This window comes from Ursus maritimus, unplaced genomic scaffold, assembly GCF_017311325.1.
Source record: "Ursus maritimus isolate PB19 unplaced genomic scaffold, ASM1731132v1 scaffold_4, whole genome shotgun sequence".
NCBI lineage: Eukaryota > Metazoa > Chordata > Mammalia > Carnivora > Ursidae > Ursus > Ursus maritimus.
Genome location: NW_024426552.1, coordinates 6,340,450 through 6,363,275, shown reverse-complemented (window position 1 = coordinate 6,363,275; position 22,826 = coordinate 6,340,450). Strand labels below are relative to the sequence as shown.

The 22,826-nt window shown below is 44.9% G+C and overlaps 1 protein-coding gene across 2 annotated transcripts; it reads right to left on the bottom strand.

Moving 5' to 3' along the window:
• Positions 1-360: 360 nt before the first annotated feature.
• On the bottom strand, positions 361-15,930 carry PSMG1 (proteasome assembly chaperone 1). Of its 2 annotated transcripts, none has more exons than XM_040621896.1 (7): positions 15,746-15,930; positions 14,558-14,664; positions 13,064-13,215; positions 11,252-11,314; positions 8,044-8,242; positions 7,061-7,197; positions 361-1,812 (listed from the first exon to the last, which is right to left on the bottom strand). In XM_040621896.1, exons 1-7 carry the CDS (start codon positions 15,925-15,927, stop codon positions 1,738-1,740), a joined length of 915 nt encoding a protein of 304 aa, XP_040477830.1. In that variant the 5' UTR covers positions 15,928-15,930; the 3' UTR covers positions 361-1,737. The 2 variants fall into 2 exon arrangements, with proteins under 2 accessions (XP_040477830.1, XP_040477829.1); XM_040621895.1 differs by lacking the exon at positions 361-1,812 and adding an exon at positions 4,867-5,072 and having other exon boundaries at positions 15,746-15,928.
• Between the last annotated feature and the right edge of the window lie 6,896 nt (positions 15,931-22,826).

The following is a 22,826-nucleotide window of genomic DNA, read 5'->3' as shown; positions in this document are numbered from 1 at the left end:
ATGACTTCAGCTCCTTGTTCAGCAGGACTGAAAGAAGGTTCTAGAACACGGGGGGAAGCAAGCATGGTTGTCGATGGAAATAGAGCATTATAGGGAAAGGAAACAGAATGGTTTAATCAAAAACCTAAGCAGATCATGAGTCGAAAGCAGAAACGCTTTTGTGGTTATAACATATAAAAATTTAAAAAAATACCTCGTATCTTAAAAGTCCAAAGATTTCTGTGAACTTGCAGTAATAATTGCATGGCCTTTTACCCCTTCCTCAAGATACCTTTAAAGTTCACTGTGGCTATAAGGATTCAACATAAATCACTGTTTTCTTTGAAATAAATACACTCTGAGCTATTTTGGTATGGGTCATGTTTAATAATGGTTTCACAATGTGTAGACATGAATACACGAGCAATCTCACATTTAATATTATGAGATTGAGCAGACGGCCAAGTTATTAATATGTGGTTTAAATCCAGCGCTCTGGCCTTTTGAGAACATGAGGCGGAATTTCTGAGTAATTGCCAGCAATGCTCAGTCTGGCAGCCACATGGCAACCCAAAATACAGGTTGTTTTGTTATAAACATCAAAGGCGCACATTTGACCTGGCAGAGACCTCCAGGGTTCACAGCACTCGCAGAGCAATGCGGATGCACGTGGATCTCAGAGCCCAGCCGTGAGGCCTCGGGGTGCCTAGGGACCCCGCCGCAGGCCTGCAGCTCACGGACAGGGCAGGCCAGGGTGTCCTTTCATCCTGGGGCCTCTGCCTGGGCCCCGTATCTCTTGAAGTTGGAGGCATTCTGGGACTGGAGAGCGAAAAGAAGCCCAGAAAGCAACAGGGACCGGCGTGTCTTGGCTGGGCCGGCTGGCAACCAGCGTTCACTGTCGGGCCTGCGGGCCAGGCCTTGTGGGTCCTGCTGTCTGGATTCTGACTCCATGCCCTGGGACGGCCGCCCGGGCGCTTCAGCAGCTCCTGGCCGGGCCTCGCCAGGCTCAGCCAGAGAGCTGACATTCCCAGAAGGCACTTCCAAATACCATTTTGCCTGTAGAGCACGGTTCTGCTGTCAGTTCTCAGATTTCTGGTACGTTACCCACAACTAAGTGCCTGCCGAGCTCCTTTGCCTGGCAGCTTTCAGTGCCATGGCCCACACGCCCTGCGGTTTCCTTTCCAGCACGACTTCCCTCAGGGACTTGGACCCTGCTCTGCCTAGCCTCCCGCCCACCGCTCTCCAACGGGCACAGGAGGAGACAGGTTCCGGACAGAGACGTCTGCACTTGGGCAAGGGGGCTGAGCGTCAGGAGAGCCAGGTGTGGAGCCGAGGGCACGCTGCCCCCAGGAGCCCGAGATGGGCCAGACCCCAGCTCAGCACCTCCACCTGATGTGTCTGCTCTGTGCCCACGGCCACCAGCTGGGACTTGAGATGTGGAGCTGCTGAGGCGGGGAACTTGGTTCTTTTGGACCAGTCCCATCCCCGGGAGGCTGAGCCATCTTTGGTCACGGGGTTTCCAGTCTTTTGGATGGTTCCAGCCGTGAGGCCCTGGAACCCTGCATTCCCAGCCTTGGGCAGGCAATTTTGCAGCGAACGCTGAGCACGGTGCAGCAGAGCTGGGCTGAAACCCACCACTCACCAGGGTCTGACCCCGTGGGACTCAAGCTCCTTAGCGCCCTTCCTCAGCCTGTGTGAGATGACAACCACGAACTGGGCTAGGCAACGTCAAGTGCAGCATAGGCCCCTGCCCTGTGGTCAATCATAGGAGCTCCTTTCCAGGATGCGGTCCGGGTCAAAGGGGACTAACAGCATCTCCAAATGGCAACGAGGCTGGAAAAGGGAGAGCGAGGGCTGGTTCACACTTGTCCTTTTTCTCAATAAGCGAAACTGACACTCACACGTAGCTACACTGGCCCGGCTTCCGAGGAAACCCTCCCTTCCACGCCCTCCCCCAGCTCTGTCATAGTGAAACCAGACCGCCCAGGTGCACTTGCAGGCAGCTCAGGCTCACCTTTGCGAGACGTGTTAACAATCAAAATGATCAGACCTTCATCCCCTCCATTCCTTTCCCCAATCACTAACGGAGAGTGACAATGCCTGGGATTTTCACTAGACAAAAGAGAATTTGCAGAGAACCGGGGAGACAAGGCTTCCAGGGACAGCCACGATAGCTTATTCCAGCAGCATCAGAGAGTTCAAGTAGGCCACCGGAACGGGGCCGCTATTTTTCACCTTCTAAACTGTCTGGGGTGGCCGTGTTTCATGTGAGGGGTGGAGCACAGATTGGATACCCGGAGCTGAGCTAGTCTGGTCGGGTAATCAAATCAAGAAGCCACACAGAAGGGGCAGGTAGGGCAGGCGAACAGAAGACCCTCCTGTTACCGCAGGCTCCGGGCCAGGCCTCCGCGGAGCTCTTCCAGAGAGCGACTGGCCTGAGAGCCCCAGCGTGGCACCACCGTGCAGCCTGCCTCCCCCTTCTCCCCAGAGAAGTGGGACTCCAGGCAGCCTCAGTGCAGACCCTCCTCCTCTCTGCCCCTCTCCAGCCCAAATTAAGATCTCCAGACTTGAATACAGCTCACAAATGAGCGTCCATCGGCATTAGAGCGAGCCACCTGTGTTCATTCTGATTCCTTTTCTCCGGAAACCACCACCGTTCAAATTGGTGACTTATCTGCATGAACGTAATTACAGATTCTATGCCGCTAAATACTCATGTTACTGTAAATGAATCTCGGCGCAAAGTAAGGAGCATGTAACACACTCATCCACCCCGCCACACTGCTGGACCCGAACGCTACGCATCTCCCCCAGCGACTCCACTCCTGCCCTTGATATCGCCAAGAACTGTGGCTCTAGAACGTGGCATGGAGTGTGGAGAAGGAACGGAGGGCAGTGCCTGCCTGTCGCTCCTTCCCGGCTGCACTGGGAAGTCGGGCTCTTTGGGGTGGATGTACACAGGGCCGTGGACACTCTCCTGTTCATCGAAAGCATTTTTGTATTTTTATACTTAAAACCACCCAACCACATAAGCAGATCGATTGTGGAACCTGAGGTAAGAAACATTTACTGCACACTTAATATTAATTCATTAATTTCCTTTTCCTACCTGCCGTGTACAAATGAGGAAACTGGGACTCCAGGGGCCACTCGGCCTGTAAGGGTCAGCCTGAGAGTTGCTCTTTTCCAAGGTCGCTCTTCCTGTGACCACACTAATCCTCAGTACAAGAGAAAGCTCGAGCTCCAGACTAGACTCCAAAGTCACCACAGGGCTCTGCAAACACATTTCTGAATGGATGCAGACATTTCTGCAACAAGAATGCTTCAATTTCTATCATCAAAGCATGTTCACATGTGCCGTGCACAAGACTTCTGACACTCAAGAAGGGGAGGGCAGAGTGTCCTCACCCCACCTCCAAACACCGTCCAGAACAGTAAGCAAACTCAGTCTAGAAGATGCAAGTACGTATCAGAAAGAACGAGTTCTCAACATTTGCTACAACATGGACGGCACTGGAGGAGATAATGCTAAGTGAAATAAGTCAAGCAGAGAAAGACAACTATCATATGATTTCTCTCATCTATGGAACATAAGAACTAGGAAGATCGGTAGGGGAAGAAAGGGATAAAGAAAGGGGGGTAATCAGAAGGGGGAATGAAGCATGAGAGACTATGGACTCTGAGAAACAAACTGAGGGCTTCAGAGGGGAGGGGGTGGGGGAATGGGATAGGCCGGTGATGGGTAGTGAGGAGGGCACGTATTACATGGTGCACTGGGTGTTGTATGCAACTAATGAATCATCGAACTTTACATCGGAAACCGGGGATGTACTGTATGGTGACTAACATAATATAATAAAAAATCATTAAGAAAAAAAAAAAAGATGCAAGTACGTTTTCTCCATCCGTAATATACAGGTGGATGGGGGATGGGCTAGATGGGGGATGGGCATTACAGAGGGCACTTGTGATGAGCACTGGGTGTTATACGTAAACGATGAACCACTCAATTCTACTTCTGAGACCAATATTGAACTATATGTCAACTAACTAGAATTTAAATAAAATAATAGTAATAATATAGTAATAATAAATCTGTAATATACAAAGGATTCCATAACTTATAAAGAAAGAGATAAGCAGCGTTCCTCAACTTCACCACTGTAAAATTTATTTTCACTGACAGAGTGTAGGGTGTGGTTTTCTGTAGCAGGGTGGCTACTTCAAGCTCATGACTCAGGTCACATTCTAGCAACAACAGCCGGCTACAGCTACGGCCGTAGCTAACCCTGCACCAGGGCCCGGAAAAGTCTGCGAAAAGAGCCTGCCTGGCAGAGATCACTGAAAAGTGATGAAATACACATTTCTTTTTATTTCATTTTGAGCAAATGCATAACTTTGCTACCTGATCAATTTTTACCCACAACAAAACCTGGAGAACCCATAAAATACAAACTTTTTACATATTAAGAATAACCAACAGGGACACCTGGGTGGGTCAGTCAGTTACGTGTCTGTCCTGTTCAGGTCATGATCCTGGGGTCCTGGGATCAAGCCTTGGGGTTGGGATCAATGCTCACCGTGGGGAGGCTGCTTCTCCCCCTCCCTCTACCCCTGCCCTCCTCCCCCAGCTCACGCTCTCTTATAAATAAAATAAAATAAATAATCACCAACAAATCAACTTTCGGATATCACACAGAACTGCTGCACTGCAGTAACTCTACGTAGGTATTACTAAAACCTGTTACCTGTAGCTTCTTAAAATTTTAACTGTATTACTATAAAATAGTCAAATAAAACAATACTCCCACCTACTGGATAAAGAAAAACATCTGGCTTATCTCGGTTGTCAAGAGTACCACCATAAAAAAGGAACTAAAACTACAATGAATTTAAAATAAGTTTATTCTGTTTGTACACCCGCATAACCCCTTGGGGGAAAAAAAACAACAAAACTACACACACTGCTCCCTTGAAGGAATGTATGGGTAATACACTTTATAAAACTATCTTTGGAATCATGTATAGATGTTACTCTGAATCTCATTTGTTGTCATCAATTTCTTCAGTATCTCTGTGCTCTGGGGAATATTCTGGAAGAAGAGAAGAAAGTCGTCAGTGCCGCGGGATGGAGAATTCACTTAGAAACAACGTACACACTCCAGCCCCTGCACTCGCAGGACGGAGACAGAACGACGGACAAAGAACAGGCCCTGCCCTGCGTCTCCTCTTTGGGGAGGTAAACAGAGCCGAGCGTCTCAGCGCTTCAGCGCATCGTGTGTTTAAGCAGATAAACATCTGAGCCTGTCCTCCCTTTGCCCAAGACTGTCAGGTGTCGCTCACGGCCTCCGCGGACCGCCCGAGACCCAGACCGCCAGCGGGAGGGACCCTGCAGGCCGGCCTCGCTCCGCGCCGGCTCCTCTGCACCTCCGCCCCCCCCCACAGCTCCGCATGCGCCGGATCCGAGGCTGCCCGCTCCCGCTTGCTTCCCTCTCAGACCCAGCTCGGCCCCCTCTCCTCGGAGGACCCCCTCACCGCGGCTGCCCCCTCTCCTCGGAGGACCCCCTCACCGCGGCTGCCCCCTCTCCTCGGAGGACCCCCCCCCACCGCGGCCTCCCCGTCTCCTCGGAGGACACCCCCCTGGCGGCCGCCCCCTCTCCTCGGAGGACCCCCTCACCGCGGCTGCCCCCTCTCCTCGGAGGACCCCCGTCCCGGGGCGCTCCCTCCGCCCTGCTGGCACGACAGTGGCCCCGCCACCTCCAGGCCGTGGCGCTCGCGCGGCTCCGGGGCGCTCAAGAGAATCCCACGTGGCTGCCCGCACGCCAGACAAGAGACTAGTGAACTCAGCACGGCCACGACCGCCCCCGTGAGAGAGACAACCGCACTCCTCCCAGGGCCACGGCACCCTCCGCCGTCAGTACGTTCACAAAGAAATGAACAGCTTCGGAGAAGGGATCTCAGTTTCCCCTTCGGTGAATCCTCCGAAAAGCGGCGGGTCCACTCGGGCTCCACGCGACTTTGCAGTTCCCAGCGCGAGCGCCGGCACTTCTGGAGCGGCCGGAGCCGAGCGCGGGGCCACGCCGGGGCAACGCATACACGGGCCGACTCCCGATGCCGCGGGAAGAGCCCATCAGCGAACCCCACAAGCAAACGATTAGTCCGTCCTCTGCGCTACCTATAAACCAACTGCGCTGGCCAGAAAGCTTATCCAGGACTCCAGCTAATTTGAAATCATGCTTGAATTACACGAACTTAGGTTTAAGTTTTACTCTAATTCAACAAGTGGCTGGGAATGCATTCTCCTATATGCCAGGGACATGACGACCTGGGGATACCACAATGGAAAATCGGGGTCCATTCCCACGGAGCTATCTAGCAAGCAAACTAATTTAATGAGACAAGTGCAATGAGCTAACTCCAAAAGAACTGACCAGAAAAGGTGTCTTAACACTAACGGTCGTTCTAGAATAAAACAGGACTCCCACTGTGGAACGCTGTTGTCTCTTCCTTGTACGAGCGAAGTTCTCACCGAGGGCACATGCACTTTCAGCAAATCTCTTAGGGAAAGGACAGGAGTTCCTACACTACCTGAAATCACAGGCAAAACTTTTTGTGTTCATGTTCCAATATGAATTTTTCTGGGGAAAGAGCCCAGGGACAACCACACACGGAGAGCAGGAAACAGGTTTATCTTGCCTTCACATAGCCAGTCCCGTGCAAAATTCAGTGAATACACATTGATAATTTGATCCATGCTGTGCTCAAAAAATGCCTTCTTAAATATTACAACCTTCCAAATGAATTAGTTACAGAAACTTCCTGAACAGTCAAACCATCTTCCTCACAGCCATCTGGGATTCATATCAGTGCACTGCACTGATCTACCATGAAAAAGCATGAACAGTTACAGAAGTACATCTAAAAGAGAGGGTCACAATCCAATTCACAGTGCCAGATTAGAAAGCTTTGAGAAAAAAAGATCTTTAAGCATTCCTTACGTTTTAAATCAGTACCATAAATTTACCGTTTGTTATTAAGTTCATTATAACTCAGGTATTAAGTCAATGAGCTAAAACCTTACCTTCACCAAACCTTTCAAGCTTCTGGAAGAAAGGATAGGCTTAAAAGCTTCAACTGTGATTAGGTCTAACTTCATCACATCAGTATAACACAAGTAGAGAACTGCAGGAATCTTCCACACTTGACAGTAACTCAGAACTATGAATAATACAAGGAAAAAAACCATTTACGTCTTCTACTGTATGATTTTTAAACTAAACACCTCTAAATAACAAAGGCTACTTTTAAAAGTAGTTGTCTGTTGCTTTCCTTAAAGTGTTTACTGCCATATCAAACCACTTATAATGCATATTCTTTCAAAGCCAATTTATTTTCACTAAGTAATTTCTTGCTTTTGCAAATATTGCTTATTTTGCATTTCCTGAATATACTGAGACACGCCATAAGTAACTACAAGATTAAAATTCTGCTGAATATAATAAATTAGCTATTTATTCCAGTAAACTTCACATTTAAGGGGAAAAAACTTACTTATTAACAAATAACAATTATATAACATATTGGCTACCAAAAAAGTAAGTGACAATCTCATCTTGATGTGATGCTAGGGTATAATTAAACAGAAATAAAAACTAAAATATAAAAAAACTCCAGATTCAGGATCTGGAAACTTCTATCTTGACAATTTTTTTGGTCTATCTTGACAATTAAAACATACTTTATCAACTTTCATGCACCAACAATTTTCACCTAACATCAGCTTGCATGATGTTATCACAGACCAAAAAGAAAGAGAGCAACTCTGCAACCTAACAGTTAAGAACTCTGAGCTGCTCTCGCATCATAACTGTGTGTGGACAATGTTAAAACTCAAACCAAATACAACATACTAGCAACAACAGATTTTAAAGATTAACAACAATATATTGGTATCAATCACCATTAACAAACTACCTTAAAAAGACCTTAATAGTCAAAGTAATAACTGATAACCAATAAAGCACTAAGAAGATATACTGTCAGTGTTACAAATTTTAGTGTCACCTGCTGCAGGAAGATCGTGTACAATATTTGGTTGCTCCAGTAATGGACAGCATGGAGGCTCTTTGAAATTCTGTGTTTTTAGGGCTTTCAGGAAAGGAGAATGAAGGCTGCTAGTAGATTCTGAAGTTTTATAGTCAGTAACATGTCGACATGTGAGAACAGTTACTTGCATATTCTTCCTTGCACAAGAGCCAAAGACCTAGGGCAAAACTGACCTCAAATTAAAATACGCACATAATTTTGTTACAGAACAAAAATACTCCTCTAGCTCTTTCTCTAACACCATTCACAATAATATCCCCCCTGGAGAGGTGGAAGTGCCCAATGGAAAAGAGAACACATTTGCTGTCCCCTGACCTGGGTTTGGTCTTGGTTCTATCACTTTCTGGCTTGCTGTCTTTTTTTTTTTTTTTTAAGATTTTATTTATTTATTTGACAAAGAGACAGCCAGCGAGAGAGGGAACACAAGCAAGGGGAGTGGGAGAGGAAGAAGCAGGCTCCCCACTAAGCAGGGAGCCCAACATGGGGCTGGATCCCAGGATCCTGGGGTCACGCCCTGAGCTGAAGGCAGATGCTTAACGACTGAGCCACCCAGGCGCCCCTGCTGTCCTTTTCTAAGTAACTTTCCTCAGCTGTGAACTGAGGACATACTACCCACCTAAGGAGGCTGCAGTGTGGCGTCAACGACATCAGGAAGAAACCGGGGCAGAGCAGCTGTGAAAACAGCAGGACTGGCTTCCAGGGTAAAGCAGCTGCTTGACCTTGAGATCTCTTTTCGTACAGATATTTCTAAGAACACCACTTCACTTGCAAGCTACATTCAGACTAGCAGTGTACCAGCAAAAGGAAGTGATCCCCCTTCTCTAATCCATGTGTTGATGTGTTCAAGAACACTTGAATCAAGATGTTTCTAAGCTACAAGGTGCATTCCTAATAGTGTTTTATCACTGCAATATTTCTTAAATTCACTTTTTAAGTTATTTTGCTTGTAGGCACGTTTCAATCACTCTAGACCTTTACTTTCTCCTCAGTGTGTATTTCATGAAGTTCCAAGGACCCTTTTCAGCTTTTAAAATCTATGGTGACATAAACAAAAAGAGCAGCTATTGTATGGTGACTAACATAATATAATAAAAAAAAAAGCAGCTATTTTTTTTAAGAAAAAAAAAAGCAGCTATTTTTTTTCTTTTAACCCTAACCCTAACCCTAACCCTAACCCTAACCCTAAGTAGACTTTAGGCCACTCTACCTTGTTGGGAAATATTTTACAAAAAGAAGAAAATGGCTATTTCCAGTAATAACAATAGAACTAAAGATTTTACACATCATTAATGATTTGTAAGACTAATTTCATCATCTCACAGCTTTGTAAATAAACACAAAATAGTTAATTAACATCAGCAAGTACATCCCATTTAAGAAATACAACATCACTCACAAGGCCTAATTTATCAACCTCCCTACAACACCCATAGACTGAATTCACACCTGACCACTCTGTTAGACTGGATATGTTTATCAGGATTTTGTGGCTGACATGAACCAGAGAGCAGGGGGACGTAAAGAGTGTCGCTAAGGCAAAAAATATATATATATATTAATTAAAAAGCTTAAAGGTCTGGAACAGAAAAGCTGTCCCATAGTACAAAAATAATAAAATATTTTTGACATAACAGTCATCCTATTAAATTAAAAAAACACAAATTAGAGCACCTGGATGGCTCAGTCAGTTAAGCGTCTGCCTCTGGCTCAGGTCATCCAGGGTCCTGGGATCAAGCCCCGAGTCCGGCTCTCTGCTCAGCAGGGAGGCTGCTTCTCCCTCTGCCTGCCACGTCCCCTGCTTGTGCACACGTGCACGCACACTCTCTCTCTCAAATAAATAAAATCTTTGTGTTTTTTTTTTTTGTAAAGAGAGAAGGCACAAACAGGAGGGAAGGGCAGATGGAGAGGGTGAAGCAGGCTCCCTGCTGAGCAGGGAGTCCGACTCGGGGCTAGACCGTAGGACCCCAAGACTATGACCTGAGCTGAAGGCAGACGCTTAACCAACTGAGCCACCGAGGGACCCCCCTAAATAAAATCTTTTAAAAAAGAACAAACACAGATGAACAGCAAAGTTTCTTACCCTTTGAGATCAGAGGAAAGCTAAGAACTCTCCCTAGAAAAATACACATTGGCATGTAAGACAAAATCACGTATATGATCGTGAGAAGGGCCACAGATCTTCTTGAATAACTCCTCATTTAAGGAAGTGTATTTAATAACTTTTAATAAATGTTTCCGAGTATGCCAATCTGGTTTAAAACAGGTGTACACCACATTTCTTACTTCTGATGAATTTAATTTTAATACCTAAACTAAAACATACTTAAGATTTAAGCTGAAATGTTGCTAAGATACATATATGAGACCTACTTCGTTTAAAAATAATATGCACCTGGGGCGCCTGGGTGGCTCAGATGGTTAAACACCTGCCTTCGGCTCAGGTTGTGATCTCTAGGTCCCCAGACTGAGCCCCACACCAGACTCCCAGCTCAGTAGGGAGTCTGCTTTGCCCTCTGCCTTCCCCCACCCCGCTCATGCTCTCTCTCTCTCTCTCAAACAAATACAAAATCTTAATAATATGCAACTGCCAAAATTATGATTATTCTCTAAAACTCCTAAATTCTTCACTGAAAAATGTTGTATTGGGCACATAACGTGCACAATTTTCCCACAAAATGAAGCCTCAATTAAGCCATCCTAATTCCAAGACAAATGGACATCAATATTTTGGAATTTGGAGCAAGTCGCAGCCGAGTGCCAACTCCCTGAATACAGATCACACCTGTTTCCTGCCTCACAGCCCTGAGCCATCGCCAGCCCACATCCCGCCCACGTCGCCAGCCTGCATGGTCAGCACTGCTGTTTTGCACCCTGGGCCATAACCCTGTTCTGTTTCATGTGAGTAGCTTGTTTTTCTTTCAAACGTAACAATATGGCAGATGGGAAGAATCCAACTGTTTTATGCTTCTCTGACCTATATGCTGATGACATCTGTTAAATGAGTTCTTTTATTCTTTATATTCTGTAACAAATTCCTATGATATGTTTAAGAAAAAAACAAATACTTCCCTGCTTCAGTATCTTGCTGTGTAGGCTCAAGTGTTAGGATACAGAACCCTTAAAAAAAAAAAAGGAGCTCACCCACCAGTCTTCATTCCTTGCTTACCTTTTCCAGCCACTGATACTGCTGGTCTTCAGCAACATAGCAACTGCACTGACAGAGGAGGACCTGGAAAATCACAGTCCAAGTTTTTTGTCAGGTCAAGGGAAGTTTACACACACTCTGAACTTCCACCTTATGTGTACCATTTGCATCCTAATATAACCTTTAGATAACACCTGTTTTATGAATTTGCTATCGGCTTATTTATCTTTAAAAGTTAGGACTCAAACCACTACTGGCAGTTAACATGAGAATAAAGTACACATTAATGGAGTGACCACAAGAGTTTGCATAGCAGACACCGAAGATACTACCAGTAAACGCTACCAGAATCTTCTTTATGACACAGGAAAGACACCAGCCCTGCTGCCCTTCTGGGGGGTCACACACTGGGAAGACCAGACACAAAACAAATGTAAACACTATACAACATACGCATTATACAGACCCTAGGTTCCATCAGAGTGGACGCCAGCCTGATAGCATCGCAGCCCAAATGGCACTGTGAAGCGGTGCTGCGGCCTCTGAAGATAGTATTATTTTCTAAACCAAGTTCCAACCCATATGCTCAAAGTGAAATAATTTGTAATGCCACAATGCCATAAAAGGATGGATTCCTGATTATTAATGCTCATGGAATGATTTTATCCACAGAACTCAAAAATGTCTTCTGTTAAAACACAGCCAGAAATGCTAACATTTAATTACCCAAAGGAAGTACAGAAGGGAAAAAAGGTACATGGCAATGGGGGAAAAGAAAAAGACTGGACGCGTAATTAACTACACACGTAGGTTGTGCACAATCAAGAGATATCTAACTAATACACGGTACCACTAGACGAGGTGACAGAAATTTCTCTTATCAGACCTTCACAATCTAAAGTACAATCTTTCCAACTAAAGATCAGATCAAAAACATGCTTAGTTTCATTCTTTCCTATAAATGCTGGATGTGCATAAAAATCCTTATGTAAACTTGAGTAACTTTGGGTTAGATGTTAAAAAACCAAACCAGAAGTATTAAAAAATCAAGCTTTACAGTTTACAAGGCTAACATTTGGTCCTTACCTTTTGAAATAAGCCACATTATAATATTAGGGACTTAGTGGCTTCCTGCGTTGTTTGAACCCCTGTGCTGGCCTGTGATCAAGAGCTCAGCAGCTGGGGAATGGCACTGTCAGACAAGCAGGTGGGGACGCACATCGCCTGCCTGGCCAAATCATCTGCCTGACTTTCAAATCACCCACTATGCTGTGTACTCTGAATGGACCCAGGATTCGGATTCGAATGCACAGGACACAAGGAAATCTCCGGATCAGCTACAGAATGACTTTTAGGACTAAAAAATCAGGACAAATCAGGCTAGGGTAAAAGCTCGATGTCAAGAGAATTATGCTCAAAATGCATAAAGCATTCATTTGTTCAACAAATATTAACTGAGTTTCTAGCACGTACCAGGCATTTGCTAAATCCTGGGTATCCTGCCACAAAGGAGGACTCCCCGCTTTCACAGAGTGAACACATGTTTGCACATTTAGAGTTATCAGCTGAAATAATTTTTTGAATGAGAGCAAGGTGTGAATGTCTAATGTCTATGTTTTTTTTCCTAACAAAGTTATTTCAGAATTTTCTAGAACTTTATCAATACACTGTGTACACCACGTTAATATTCATATAAATAACAGAGGCTGCCAGTACTGTCTGCAGGTGCAACTGCTCCGCCCAAAAGCAGATAAAAAGAAATGTGAAATTCAAATGAACACCACATGAATGATAGCTAAATGGCTCCCTCTGAAGCATCCAAGTCCTACGCACCGAGGGATTTGATTTCAGATGATAAAACACACAAAAGGCCTCTGCCGGGGACAGATGTGTAGTGTCCGTTGTTCTACACCATTCATTCCAGAGTTTAGCACAGCCAACTTCTTCCCAGACTCCTGAATTCATAACGAATGACGACAAAAACGCTGTGAAAAACAGTTCACGTCAGTTAGTGCCTGGTTCTGCAAGCTGCATTTTCTACAATCAAAAATGATTTCAAGTTACTCTAGAATTTGAGAGCTACAGGAGCCATTAAGACTACTGACCTTACACCGCCATTTTCCAGAAAAGGAAACTGAGGCCTCAAGAAGTTAAAGGCCACGGCCTAAGTACAGATGGTATCCGAGGCAGGAACTGAGAACACGGGTTTACTGCTGGGCTCTACCACACTCTCACAAGGTAAAACTTGCGGGAAAATCGTAGGCCGGGAGAACTTTGTATAAATGAGTCAATGGTTATTTACCACATACTTACTATGTCCTGCAAGCAAGAACTACCTGACAGGGCAAGGGATCGACTTCACTGGAGATTCCCAACGCTCGCCCCCAGAGCCTGTGCACCAGCTAAAATCACACAGGTTGGCATACGCGTATGCTGTCCTAGCTGAACTCAGCACTGTTCTCACCTTAACCTATCAAATGGGCTCAAGTATGTACAGACCTGCAAACTTGAGAGCTCAAAAATGTTAGCGACCATCACTATGATTTTTAGAGCTCTCGTCCTGTTCTCAAAGGAGCCTGTTAATTCAAAGAACCACTGCCCCAAGGGGGCCATGTACACATGCCACCGCTGTCCCTCCAAGTCTGGCCCAAATAGGCCCAGGAGTCTGAGGAAATGCGGCTCCCTGAACACACCATAAACCCAGTTCCTGGGATTTGCAACTTCCCGAACCAAAGCACAATTCCTTTACGTCTTAAAGTTTATCCAAAAGACAGTATCACGGGGCGCCTGGGTGGCACAGCGGTTAAGCGTCTGCCTTCAGCTCAGGGCGTGATCCCGGTGTTATGGGATCGAGCCCCACATCAGGCTCCTCCGCTATGAGCCTGCTTCTTCCTCTCCCACTCCCCCTGCTTGTGTTCCCTCTCTCGCTGGCTGTCTCTATCTCTGTCGAATAAATAAATAAAATCTTAAAAAAAAAAAAAAAAAGACTATCACATGAGCAGGCACAGATTTTGCTCAAAGTTACTCTGCTGTGACTTTTTCTATAAAAGTAACAGACATTTGAGGTATGACGGAAAGAAATAAGTAACAAGGGATTTTGGTTTTTCTTCTTTTTAAATTTTTTATTTAAATTCAATTAATTAACATAAAGTATATTATTAGTTTCACAGGTAGAGCCAGTGATTCATCACTTGCATACAACACCCAGTGCTCAGTACCTCACATACCCTCCTTAATGCCTATCACCCAGGTACCCCATCTCCCCACCCACCTCCCCCGGATTTTGTTCTTTCAACAAAACGACCAATCTAGCACATTTCTACTCACCTACTGCATTATTTCCTATAGCAATTATGAATTTGGAGCAAGGATATTTTTCCAGCAGAGAAACTTCCAAAGATTTTTTTGTTTGTCTTCGAAAGAGCCGCACCTCCCTAACACAAGAAACAAAAGGCAAAACTAAAGCAACTTAATTAGTACCGTATTATGAGAAAAAGGATACTAGAGACATGATTTTGTAATAAGTAATATGCAGGTTTTAATTTCATAAAGAATGTAATTATCATCTAGAGGGAACAACAGATTCAGGCAACAATAACTAACAGATAAAACCATCTGATGCAAAATTCATGGAGAACTCCACAACGGAGATCAGGCTATCCACCTGACCCACTGATCAATCTTAGCACCCCCCAAAGCAGCACAACTGGGTAGTGTGCAATAAGAAATGGCAAGCACCACCTTCCTGCCAGCAAAATATTGAACTTGCATCTGACCACGCCTCCAAAAGGAACATCCATCTACAGAAAATCCAAGGTAATGGACACACAGGTTAAATCAGACAAACTGAGAGTGTGGGACACCCTACAGAACCACGAATCTCAGCAGGGGTGAGAAGGAGGGGCTGCTCTAAATGACAGGCATCTCAAGAGAGACACAAAGTCTTTAGTAGCGTGTGGACCTTGTCAGGATTCTGATTTACACAAACTCACCGTAAAACGTCCTGTTTGAGACTCCTGAGTAAGTTTGGTCCTGCACTGGCTATTAAATGGTATCAAAAATCATTAATTTTGTTAGGGGTTTTAAGAGTATATTCAAGAAAATGCCTCCACCGTCTGATGTGCATTCTGAAAAATGGAGAGGTGAAAGGCCGCGGTCACTCGGGCTCAGAGGTGGTGGGAGATAAAATACATGCGTCGAAATCGTCACAATTGCTGAATCTACATGACTGGGTAGGAGTGAAGGGTCATTTTACTATCTGCTCCAATCTTTTTAAAGAGACAGGTTATCAACCTGCTACGGGCACCGAGGCTAACGGAAGAGCGGGGCGCAGGATAAAAGGGCTTTAAGAGAGCTGTCTTACGTCCACGCACCAAGCACACGACGGCCGCCCGGGAACCCGTTACGAGTGCGCAGGACGGCCCCCAAGTCCCCGCAAAGGAAGCCCTGGCGGCACCCACGCCACCGAGGCCGCCGCAGGCCAGCGCCAGCCCACCCCCGTGGACCGGACCTCACCTCTTCCGCGCCAGCTGCCGCCGGACCTCCCTGTCCTCGGCCGTCTCCCTCCTTCCCTCCTCCTCCTCCTCTTGGTCCTCCGTCCCGGCTCGGCACGGCGCTCTCACCACCTCGCCGAAGAACGTGGCCGCCATGGTATCCTGCCCCCCGTCACGGCAGGACCTGCGCCCCAAACGGCGCATGCGCCCCCGCCCTCAGACTCGCACCGCCACGCCCCCTGCACCGCCCCGGCGCCCCTGAGCCCCGCCCTCACGCCACGCCCCCGCGCACGCGCGCCGGGCCCCTGCAGCCGCGCCAATCCCGAGCGTCTTGTCCTGGAGCCTGAGCCCGCGGGGACACCGAGAGGTCGGATGACTGCGGGCTAGAGAGGCCAGCAGGGGGCGGGGCGTCCTGTCCGGCAGGAGACGCACGGAGGAGAGGAGCGGGGCTCGGCCGCCGGCTCCCGGGAGAAACCGGCCCCGCTCGCCTGACTTCCTTCACCCGGTGTACGTTCCCCATCTCCATCGGCGGGGGGTGGGGGGCTGGAGGGGGGCGGTGCTGCGGACCGGGGTGGGGTAGGGGGTGGAGAAGAAATACAGCGCTTCGTGGTGGTATAAAATGCGACTTTTACTTCGGCAATAAGAATTCACATTTCAAAAGCTGATAATTGTCAAGCCGATCTGAAAGAGTTTATGAGAATGCAAAAATAGTTACTTCTTTTTTAAAACGTGGCCGTTTCCCATACAAAATTTATTTTCTCCTTAAATAGCCTTTCATTACTAAGCAAAGTATGCAGTAGTTCTGGAATCGGTTCTCTTCGTTCGAACGCGCTGAAGACCGAGATGGCGGAGCACTGGGAGCGGGAGGGAGGGACAGCTGTGCCCCGTTACAGGGCGATGTCCGGCATTGCCGTGAAATGTAAAAATCCAATTACCTGCGTGTACTTGTACTGAAAGTAGATGACGTTTACATTTTGGAACACTGCCCATCAATACCAAAGTGCTAACTTGGGGCCAGGCAGAACCTCTTGAGCTATTCAAAAGAATCTCAGAAAGCTGCCGGAAATACCTTGTTTTCAGATGTGGAGAAATAGTATCAACAGAAGCGTGTACATTAAATCCGTTTTAGCAGTTTTACATATTACTGCAAAATGAAAAAGTTTGGGATTTGAAGCAAAATTTGAACATTTAAGTATAAGCAGCGTGACCACATTGCTATCCAGTGAGCGCTTGGGAAACTTTGCGGGTAGTTATTAGCAGGACTAATATTTGTGTGTGATATTTTTAAACTGGATTGTTTTATAGAATGACTGAATTGCAGAATAAAAAGTATGTTTGGCTATCACTTTGTCTTAGTCCTTTTGTCGAATAAAGTAACTTGTAATTTTTACCAGTAAAATTTACCGCGATTTGATTTCACAGTTGCATTATGAAGAAATCATTTCTAGAAAGCTGATTAAAATTATGAGTAGGGTAATAATAATACATTTGGCCGTGATTTAAATTCTGCGTACATTTCAGTGAGAGTTTTACAATAATGTTAAGTTTTAAACAAATGCTTATTTCATGCAGTTACAATAAATTTAGGCCAAGCACTTCAAAAAAAGGCAAATAGACGTTCAATTTAAATTCTAAACCAGCAGAGATTCCCTTATGAAAGAAGGCTGGTGATAACCTCCTCAAGTACTGATGGAAATGAACCCCATCACAGAACATTGTAAATTCAAAACAAATTCTTTGATTACACTGAAATTGATAAGAAATTTTGCATTAAAAAGTCTTAACTGAGACTTAAATATTTTCATTTTATGGTATTTGTTGATGATGTAACAGCCCCAATGAGAAATTTCTATAAAATTAAGGGTAAATATGGGAGTGGAAATAGGTTTAAACGTTTCATTAGCAATCAAAAATCAAACCCCATGCGCCTAAAAATATTAGCAGTTTATTAGGAATTCTTCCTTTTCTCACCTGTACTAGTAACAAGATACTGGTATCAGTATTTCAGATGAAAGTATACTATAAACAGAGCAAAGGACACAGACTCTGTAGGTTAGAAATATTCTGACTTATGCTAAAGAAAAAAAAAAAACAAGTTTTTTTTTAAGCAGACATGCAACCACAAACAAATTTCTCAAGTAATCTAGACACTTGGGTCTATCTGTATAACCGAAATATATGTATTACATTAGTCTTTTAATAAAAGAATAGAAACCCTTGGGTTTCTGTATTTTACTTTTTCAGATTTACACATGCAAATCATATATTAATATTCACAGATATTTTTAAATGGGAAAACAACTTGCTTCTAACAACTCATTTTTCCAATAGCATGTTACTATGTTAAAAAGGTTCAATAGTGCATTCATTTAATCTGGTGGTCTTAATTTCAACAAATACCTGTTGACAAATTAAAACCTCACGGCAAAGAATTCTTTATCAAGATCAGATTTTCTAATCCTAACAAAGGCCACAATGAAAAAGCCCACACATGCCGTCATTAAAGTTTGTTGTGATGAGACTGTAATTAATTGGCTCAAAGTGTTCATAAAGTACTAATTTCTAAGGTGCTGTAGAGAAACATAAGAGGATGTCACTGTATCATCCAAAAATATGACCGTTTTGATCTTTACCTATACCTTTATTTTCTAACTGGTTAAAACTAAGACCTTGCCTCATAATGAGGCACATTTTGGCATCTCTGTAAATGCTGTGATGTGCAAGTAAAAATGAGGAAAATAAGATGGGATAGTCACATTCATAGCCTTCGTAGAAAAATATATATTCCCTGAATTAGTCATATCAAGTGGTCACCATTCAGTATGAATCCCAGTACTATAAACAAAACATTAGTGGGTTTTCGCAAACTGCCTGTTTCCCACACTCTGCTTCAGAACTCGATTATCAACGTCCGCATCATTGAATCCCCAGGTCCTTCTAGTGTAAGTTGTTTTTGACTTTGCAGGTGGTGAATTTTAGGGACTGGAGCTTATGAAAGTATTTGCTTCTCTCAAAAGTCAGATAGGCTCAGTGGCACGTCTCCTGAAATGTGCCTACTTTTTGTTTCCTCTTCCTGCAGTAATGACACCATTAGCCATGCCGGTCTGAATTTTTTTTTTAATATTTTTATTTTAATTTTATTTTTTTAATAATTTTTTATTATATTATGTTAGTCACCCCGGTCTGAATTTTTATTCTCTGATGCAGAACCCTTAAAATGAGCATCAGGTTGCAATTTTGACATTTTTTTTTCAGTCCTTGACATTTTTGCTTCAGACCCTGTACACTTCCCATTATTTTCTTCTCCTAAGGAATCAAGAGATTTCTTCAAGGCCCTTCCTTTCTGAAAAGGAACAATCTTAGGACAGGCCACTTGTCTCTTCTTTCCACCTCTCGGCTACAGGCTCCACCGTCTACTTCCCCCTCAGATTCTCTGTAGTGGGTATCTGTACAAGGGCTTACTGGAAGGAAGGCTTCCTCCCACTGTGACCTGCTCAATTATGGCTTTTAGAAAATTCCTCAAAAAGGTGCCAACAAGGGATTAACTTTAGAGCTGGGAGCAGCATGCAACTGACGGTTTACTTGTGGCCCCTCGTCCCGTTTCTACATTTCCATAGTCACTATTGTGCTTTTGCTTTCCAGGATCTGAACCGCCTGAAAAAAAGCATTTTGCTATTAATATCTTCTAGCTCTTTTTCACTGTCAGAATTTATGGTTGTATCATCCTCTTTATAAACACTCAGTAATTTTTTCTTAGCTGCAGCAGAAGCATTTCGATGCGGCAGCTTTCTGCTGCTCTTCCTAATCCAGACATTTTCTGGTCCTGAAATCGTGTGATTACTCTTATTTTTATTTTATTTGCAGCTACAGCAGCACATCTGCGGAGAACATTCTCAGGCACCATGTTTGCTTTAGGAGTTTCTGATCATGCATACATGTTCTCATTTTTGTACTGGGTTCTCTGTCTCTAGGAACAGATTCTCAAAAACGAGTGAAAGTTCGTGTAAATGCAAAAACCTTGTAACACAAGATTTTACTACTACTTAACAATTCCTCAATAACATATTCCTAAACAGTAAATTTAAAAATTACATTACTAAAAAAGTAAACAACTTTAAGTGATTCTCATCAGGGATACTACATGCTCTTGACATGGATAGAAACTCCCATTTCCTTATCCACAAAAGCAAGTCCTGAGTAGTGTGCCACCTGGCATACTTTCTAATCTGCAAGGACAACTGCCACTTAGAACAGGAGCAGACTTGTGAGAATGTATCTTCAGCATCATAAAGCCCTAAATTCTTGGTTTCATTTCAGATATTATCTGTTGAACTACTTTAGGATACCCAGTAGGAGTTCTGAAATAATTGCCCTAGAACCTCCAAGAGAAGGCAATGCCATGGTGCCTCTGTGGAGGCCGCATCAGCTCTGCCTGAAGAATGTCCTTCAAGTTTGAATTCCAACACCTTTAGTCAAAAACACATGAACCCGTAGATAAAAAGGAATCGCCTGTTAGTTTTATCTAACCAAAATATGGCTTTAATCCCAGATCCATTTTTCTCAAGTATTTGAGCATTTTACATAACTGGAATCATTTAATTCTGGTTTCATTTTTATTTGAATAATTTTCTGAGCTAGGTATATGCCAGGCATCCAGAGGATCCGGATAAAGATTCTAAGGCAAACTAATTCTACACATGTTAACTCTAGTTGCTGTAAGAACTAAGAGGTGCAGGGGGCGTTGAGAACCACATTCTAGAAACCGAACACAGCCGCGGGGCAAGGAAAGCTTCCTTTGAGGCGTGTTACCGCGGCGGAGGGCTAGGAACAGGGATCCGCCGAACAGCAGGAGGGAAGCTGCTATGGAGAGGCAACTTTCCAAGGGTGGCTCGAGATCCATCCCAGCTGTGCTGAGAAGCCCCGCGATGTTGCGCCCACTACCCCACGTGTACCAGCTTAGGTGGGCTCGAATCAGTTTTATTCCTGCCAAGGTCTCAAAGCCAGATTTTCACATTTCTAATACAGGATTCATTAATGCATTCCTAGGCTTTTTGAAAGTTCACATTATGCCACTTCGCTTTTACAAAAGACCTGCCCGGTTTTGCTAGCCAAAAGAAATCTAAGAGGATTTCACTTTTATTTAAAAAAAAAAAAAAAGGCGCGGGGGGGGGGGCGCCTGCGTGGCTCAGTCAGTGAGGCGTCTGCCTTCGGCTCAGGTCATGACCCCAGAGTCCTGAGATGGGGTCCCGCGTTGGGCTCCCTGCTCAGCGGGGAGCCTGTTTGTCCCTCTGCCTGCCCCTCCCCCTGCTTGTGCTCGCTCTCTCTCAAAAAAAAAAAAAAAAAAAGGACGGGGGCCACAGGCGCAAACAGCATGTGGTGCTGGCTTCCCGAGCGCGTCTGCAAGGCAGCACACGCCCTGAGCGGCAAGAGCGGCGCACCGGGTGCCCGGGCGGCCCGAGCTCCTGAACAGTCCGAGCATCGGGGCTTGGGCTACACCGATTTTTGTGCACCCGTTGGTAAGCCATGTCCTAAGGTATCAGAGAAGCTGGAGAGGTGACTTTTCAGTCTGCAAATGCCCTCAATTTTCTCCATGTATTATTAATGGTAGTTGTGTCTTTGCTTTATCCCACTTGGGCTTATGAGAAGTTTCACAGGAACGCCTTCCGAGAGCTGGCAAAACCTGTTATTTCCTGACAAAAATGCATCCGAAGTTCAGCCCTGCATGTTAGGCCTTATCTGTTGGCAATGTAGCCTTGCGGCCACGAAGTCAAGCTACCGAAGACTGCTTTAAAGACACACAAGCCTTGCTGAGGGGTTTGGAGGACCCCACCTCGTTTGCAGACATTCAGCAGTTGGCAAGAACAGGCTAGAGACCGCTGAAATACCCACACTCCACATCTGGACTCTCTCTCCCACTCTATCCCTTTCACCACTAAGGATGAGAAAATAAGGACTCGTTTTGTCAGCCCTCAAGTAATGCTATTATTGTACTGCAGTGAGACTACCAACCACCACCAATCTTCCCAGTTTTTCCTTTATGAACCGAGAGGTTTACCCTTCTGCCACCAAGCACGAATGAGTACAGGTGAAAACGGGCTTCTGTGGATTGACATGTTCATGAATAGAGTGAGGATTGAGGAAAAGTCTTCTGCTCTCAAAAGGAAAGCCCTTCAGATTTTACCCTCAGTCTGTGAAACTCACTTCAAAGATGTGCCTGTGCTTTCTCCAAGACCTGTTAGAGGTCTCCCAGGATAGGTTAGGAACTACTGTACTAAAAGTAACCCCCCAAGAATGCATCAGTCCCTTTTTGTCAATCACGTGACTTCTATAATTTTCCAGTGAAATTCTACTTCTGAAGGTAACACGTTTTGTTCAATTAAGTCCCCCGGCATTGCAAAAATGGCATTTTCACGGACTAAGTTCATCATCATGGACTGCTGGGCGGCACAGCCTCGCCCGCCTGGCGGGGCTCTGTGCGGTCACTGGCACAAACAGCAGGGATCATGAGAAAGCGCGCAGCCTACGGTGTTTCTACTTCGAAGGGAATTTTCTCAGGAATGTTTAAAACTACCAACAAATGTCTCTGCAAAGCAACCTAGATCGGTGTTAAGCAAATACCAGAATGTGAATTAATATGCTACAAGACAAACGCTCTTATAAATATACAACAAAATTATGGTGAAATCTGACCTATGCAAGATGAAGACCAGCGTCGCTCAACTACATCCATTTGCATGTTGAAACCGCCTTTAAAGTCGATAACCAGTTCATTCCCAACAACCTATCCAGTTGATAGTATAGATAAAATCCTAGCACAGCTAAACACTTCTGTGGGACAAAAAGACTTAAGTGGCAGCAACTAATTCCTTTTTGAGGTACTAATGCAACTTACGAGTCCAGTAAATACAAACTCATTTTAATGAAGGCTTATCTGTAATCCAAAATAAGGGAAAACAGTTAAGATTCTACAAAAGAAACTCTAAGTAGGCTTTTTAAAGTACTTGAAGAAAATCTGCACTTCAACTATGTGTGTGTGGGGGGATAACCGAGTCAATTCTGTGTACAGCCACTCCAACCTGCTGAGGCTGCAGCTCCTTACACCT

Coding starts and splice junctions, on each gene's coding strand:
- PSMG1 (XM_040621896.1), bottom strand. CDS start 15,927: ATGCGCCGTTTGGGGCGCAGGTCCTGCCGTGACGGGGGGCAGGATACC. Junction 14,665..15,745: donor CGGCAGCTGGCGCGGAAGAG/GTGAGGTCCGGT, acceptor TTCTTGTGTTAG/GGAGGTGCGGCTCTTTCGAA. Junction 11,315..13,063: donor ATCTGAAATCAAATCCCTCG/GTGCGTAGGACT, acceptor GTGATTTTCCAG/GTCCTCCTCTGTCAGTGCAG.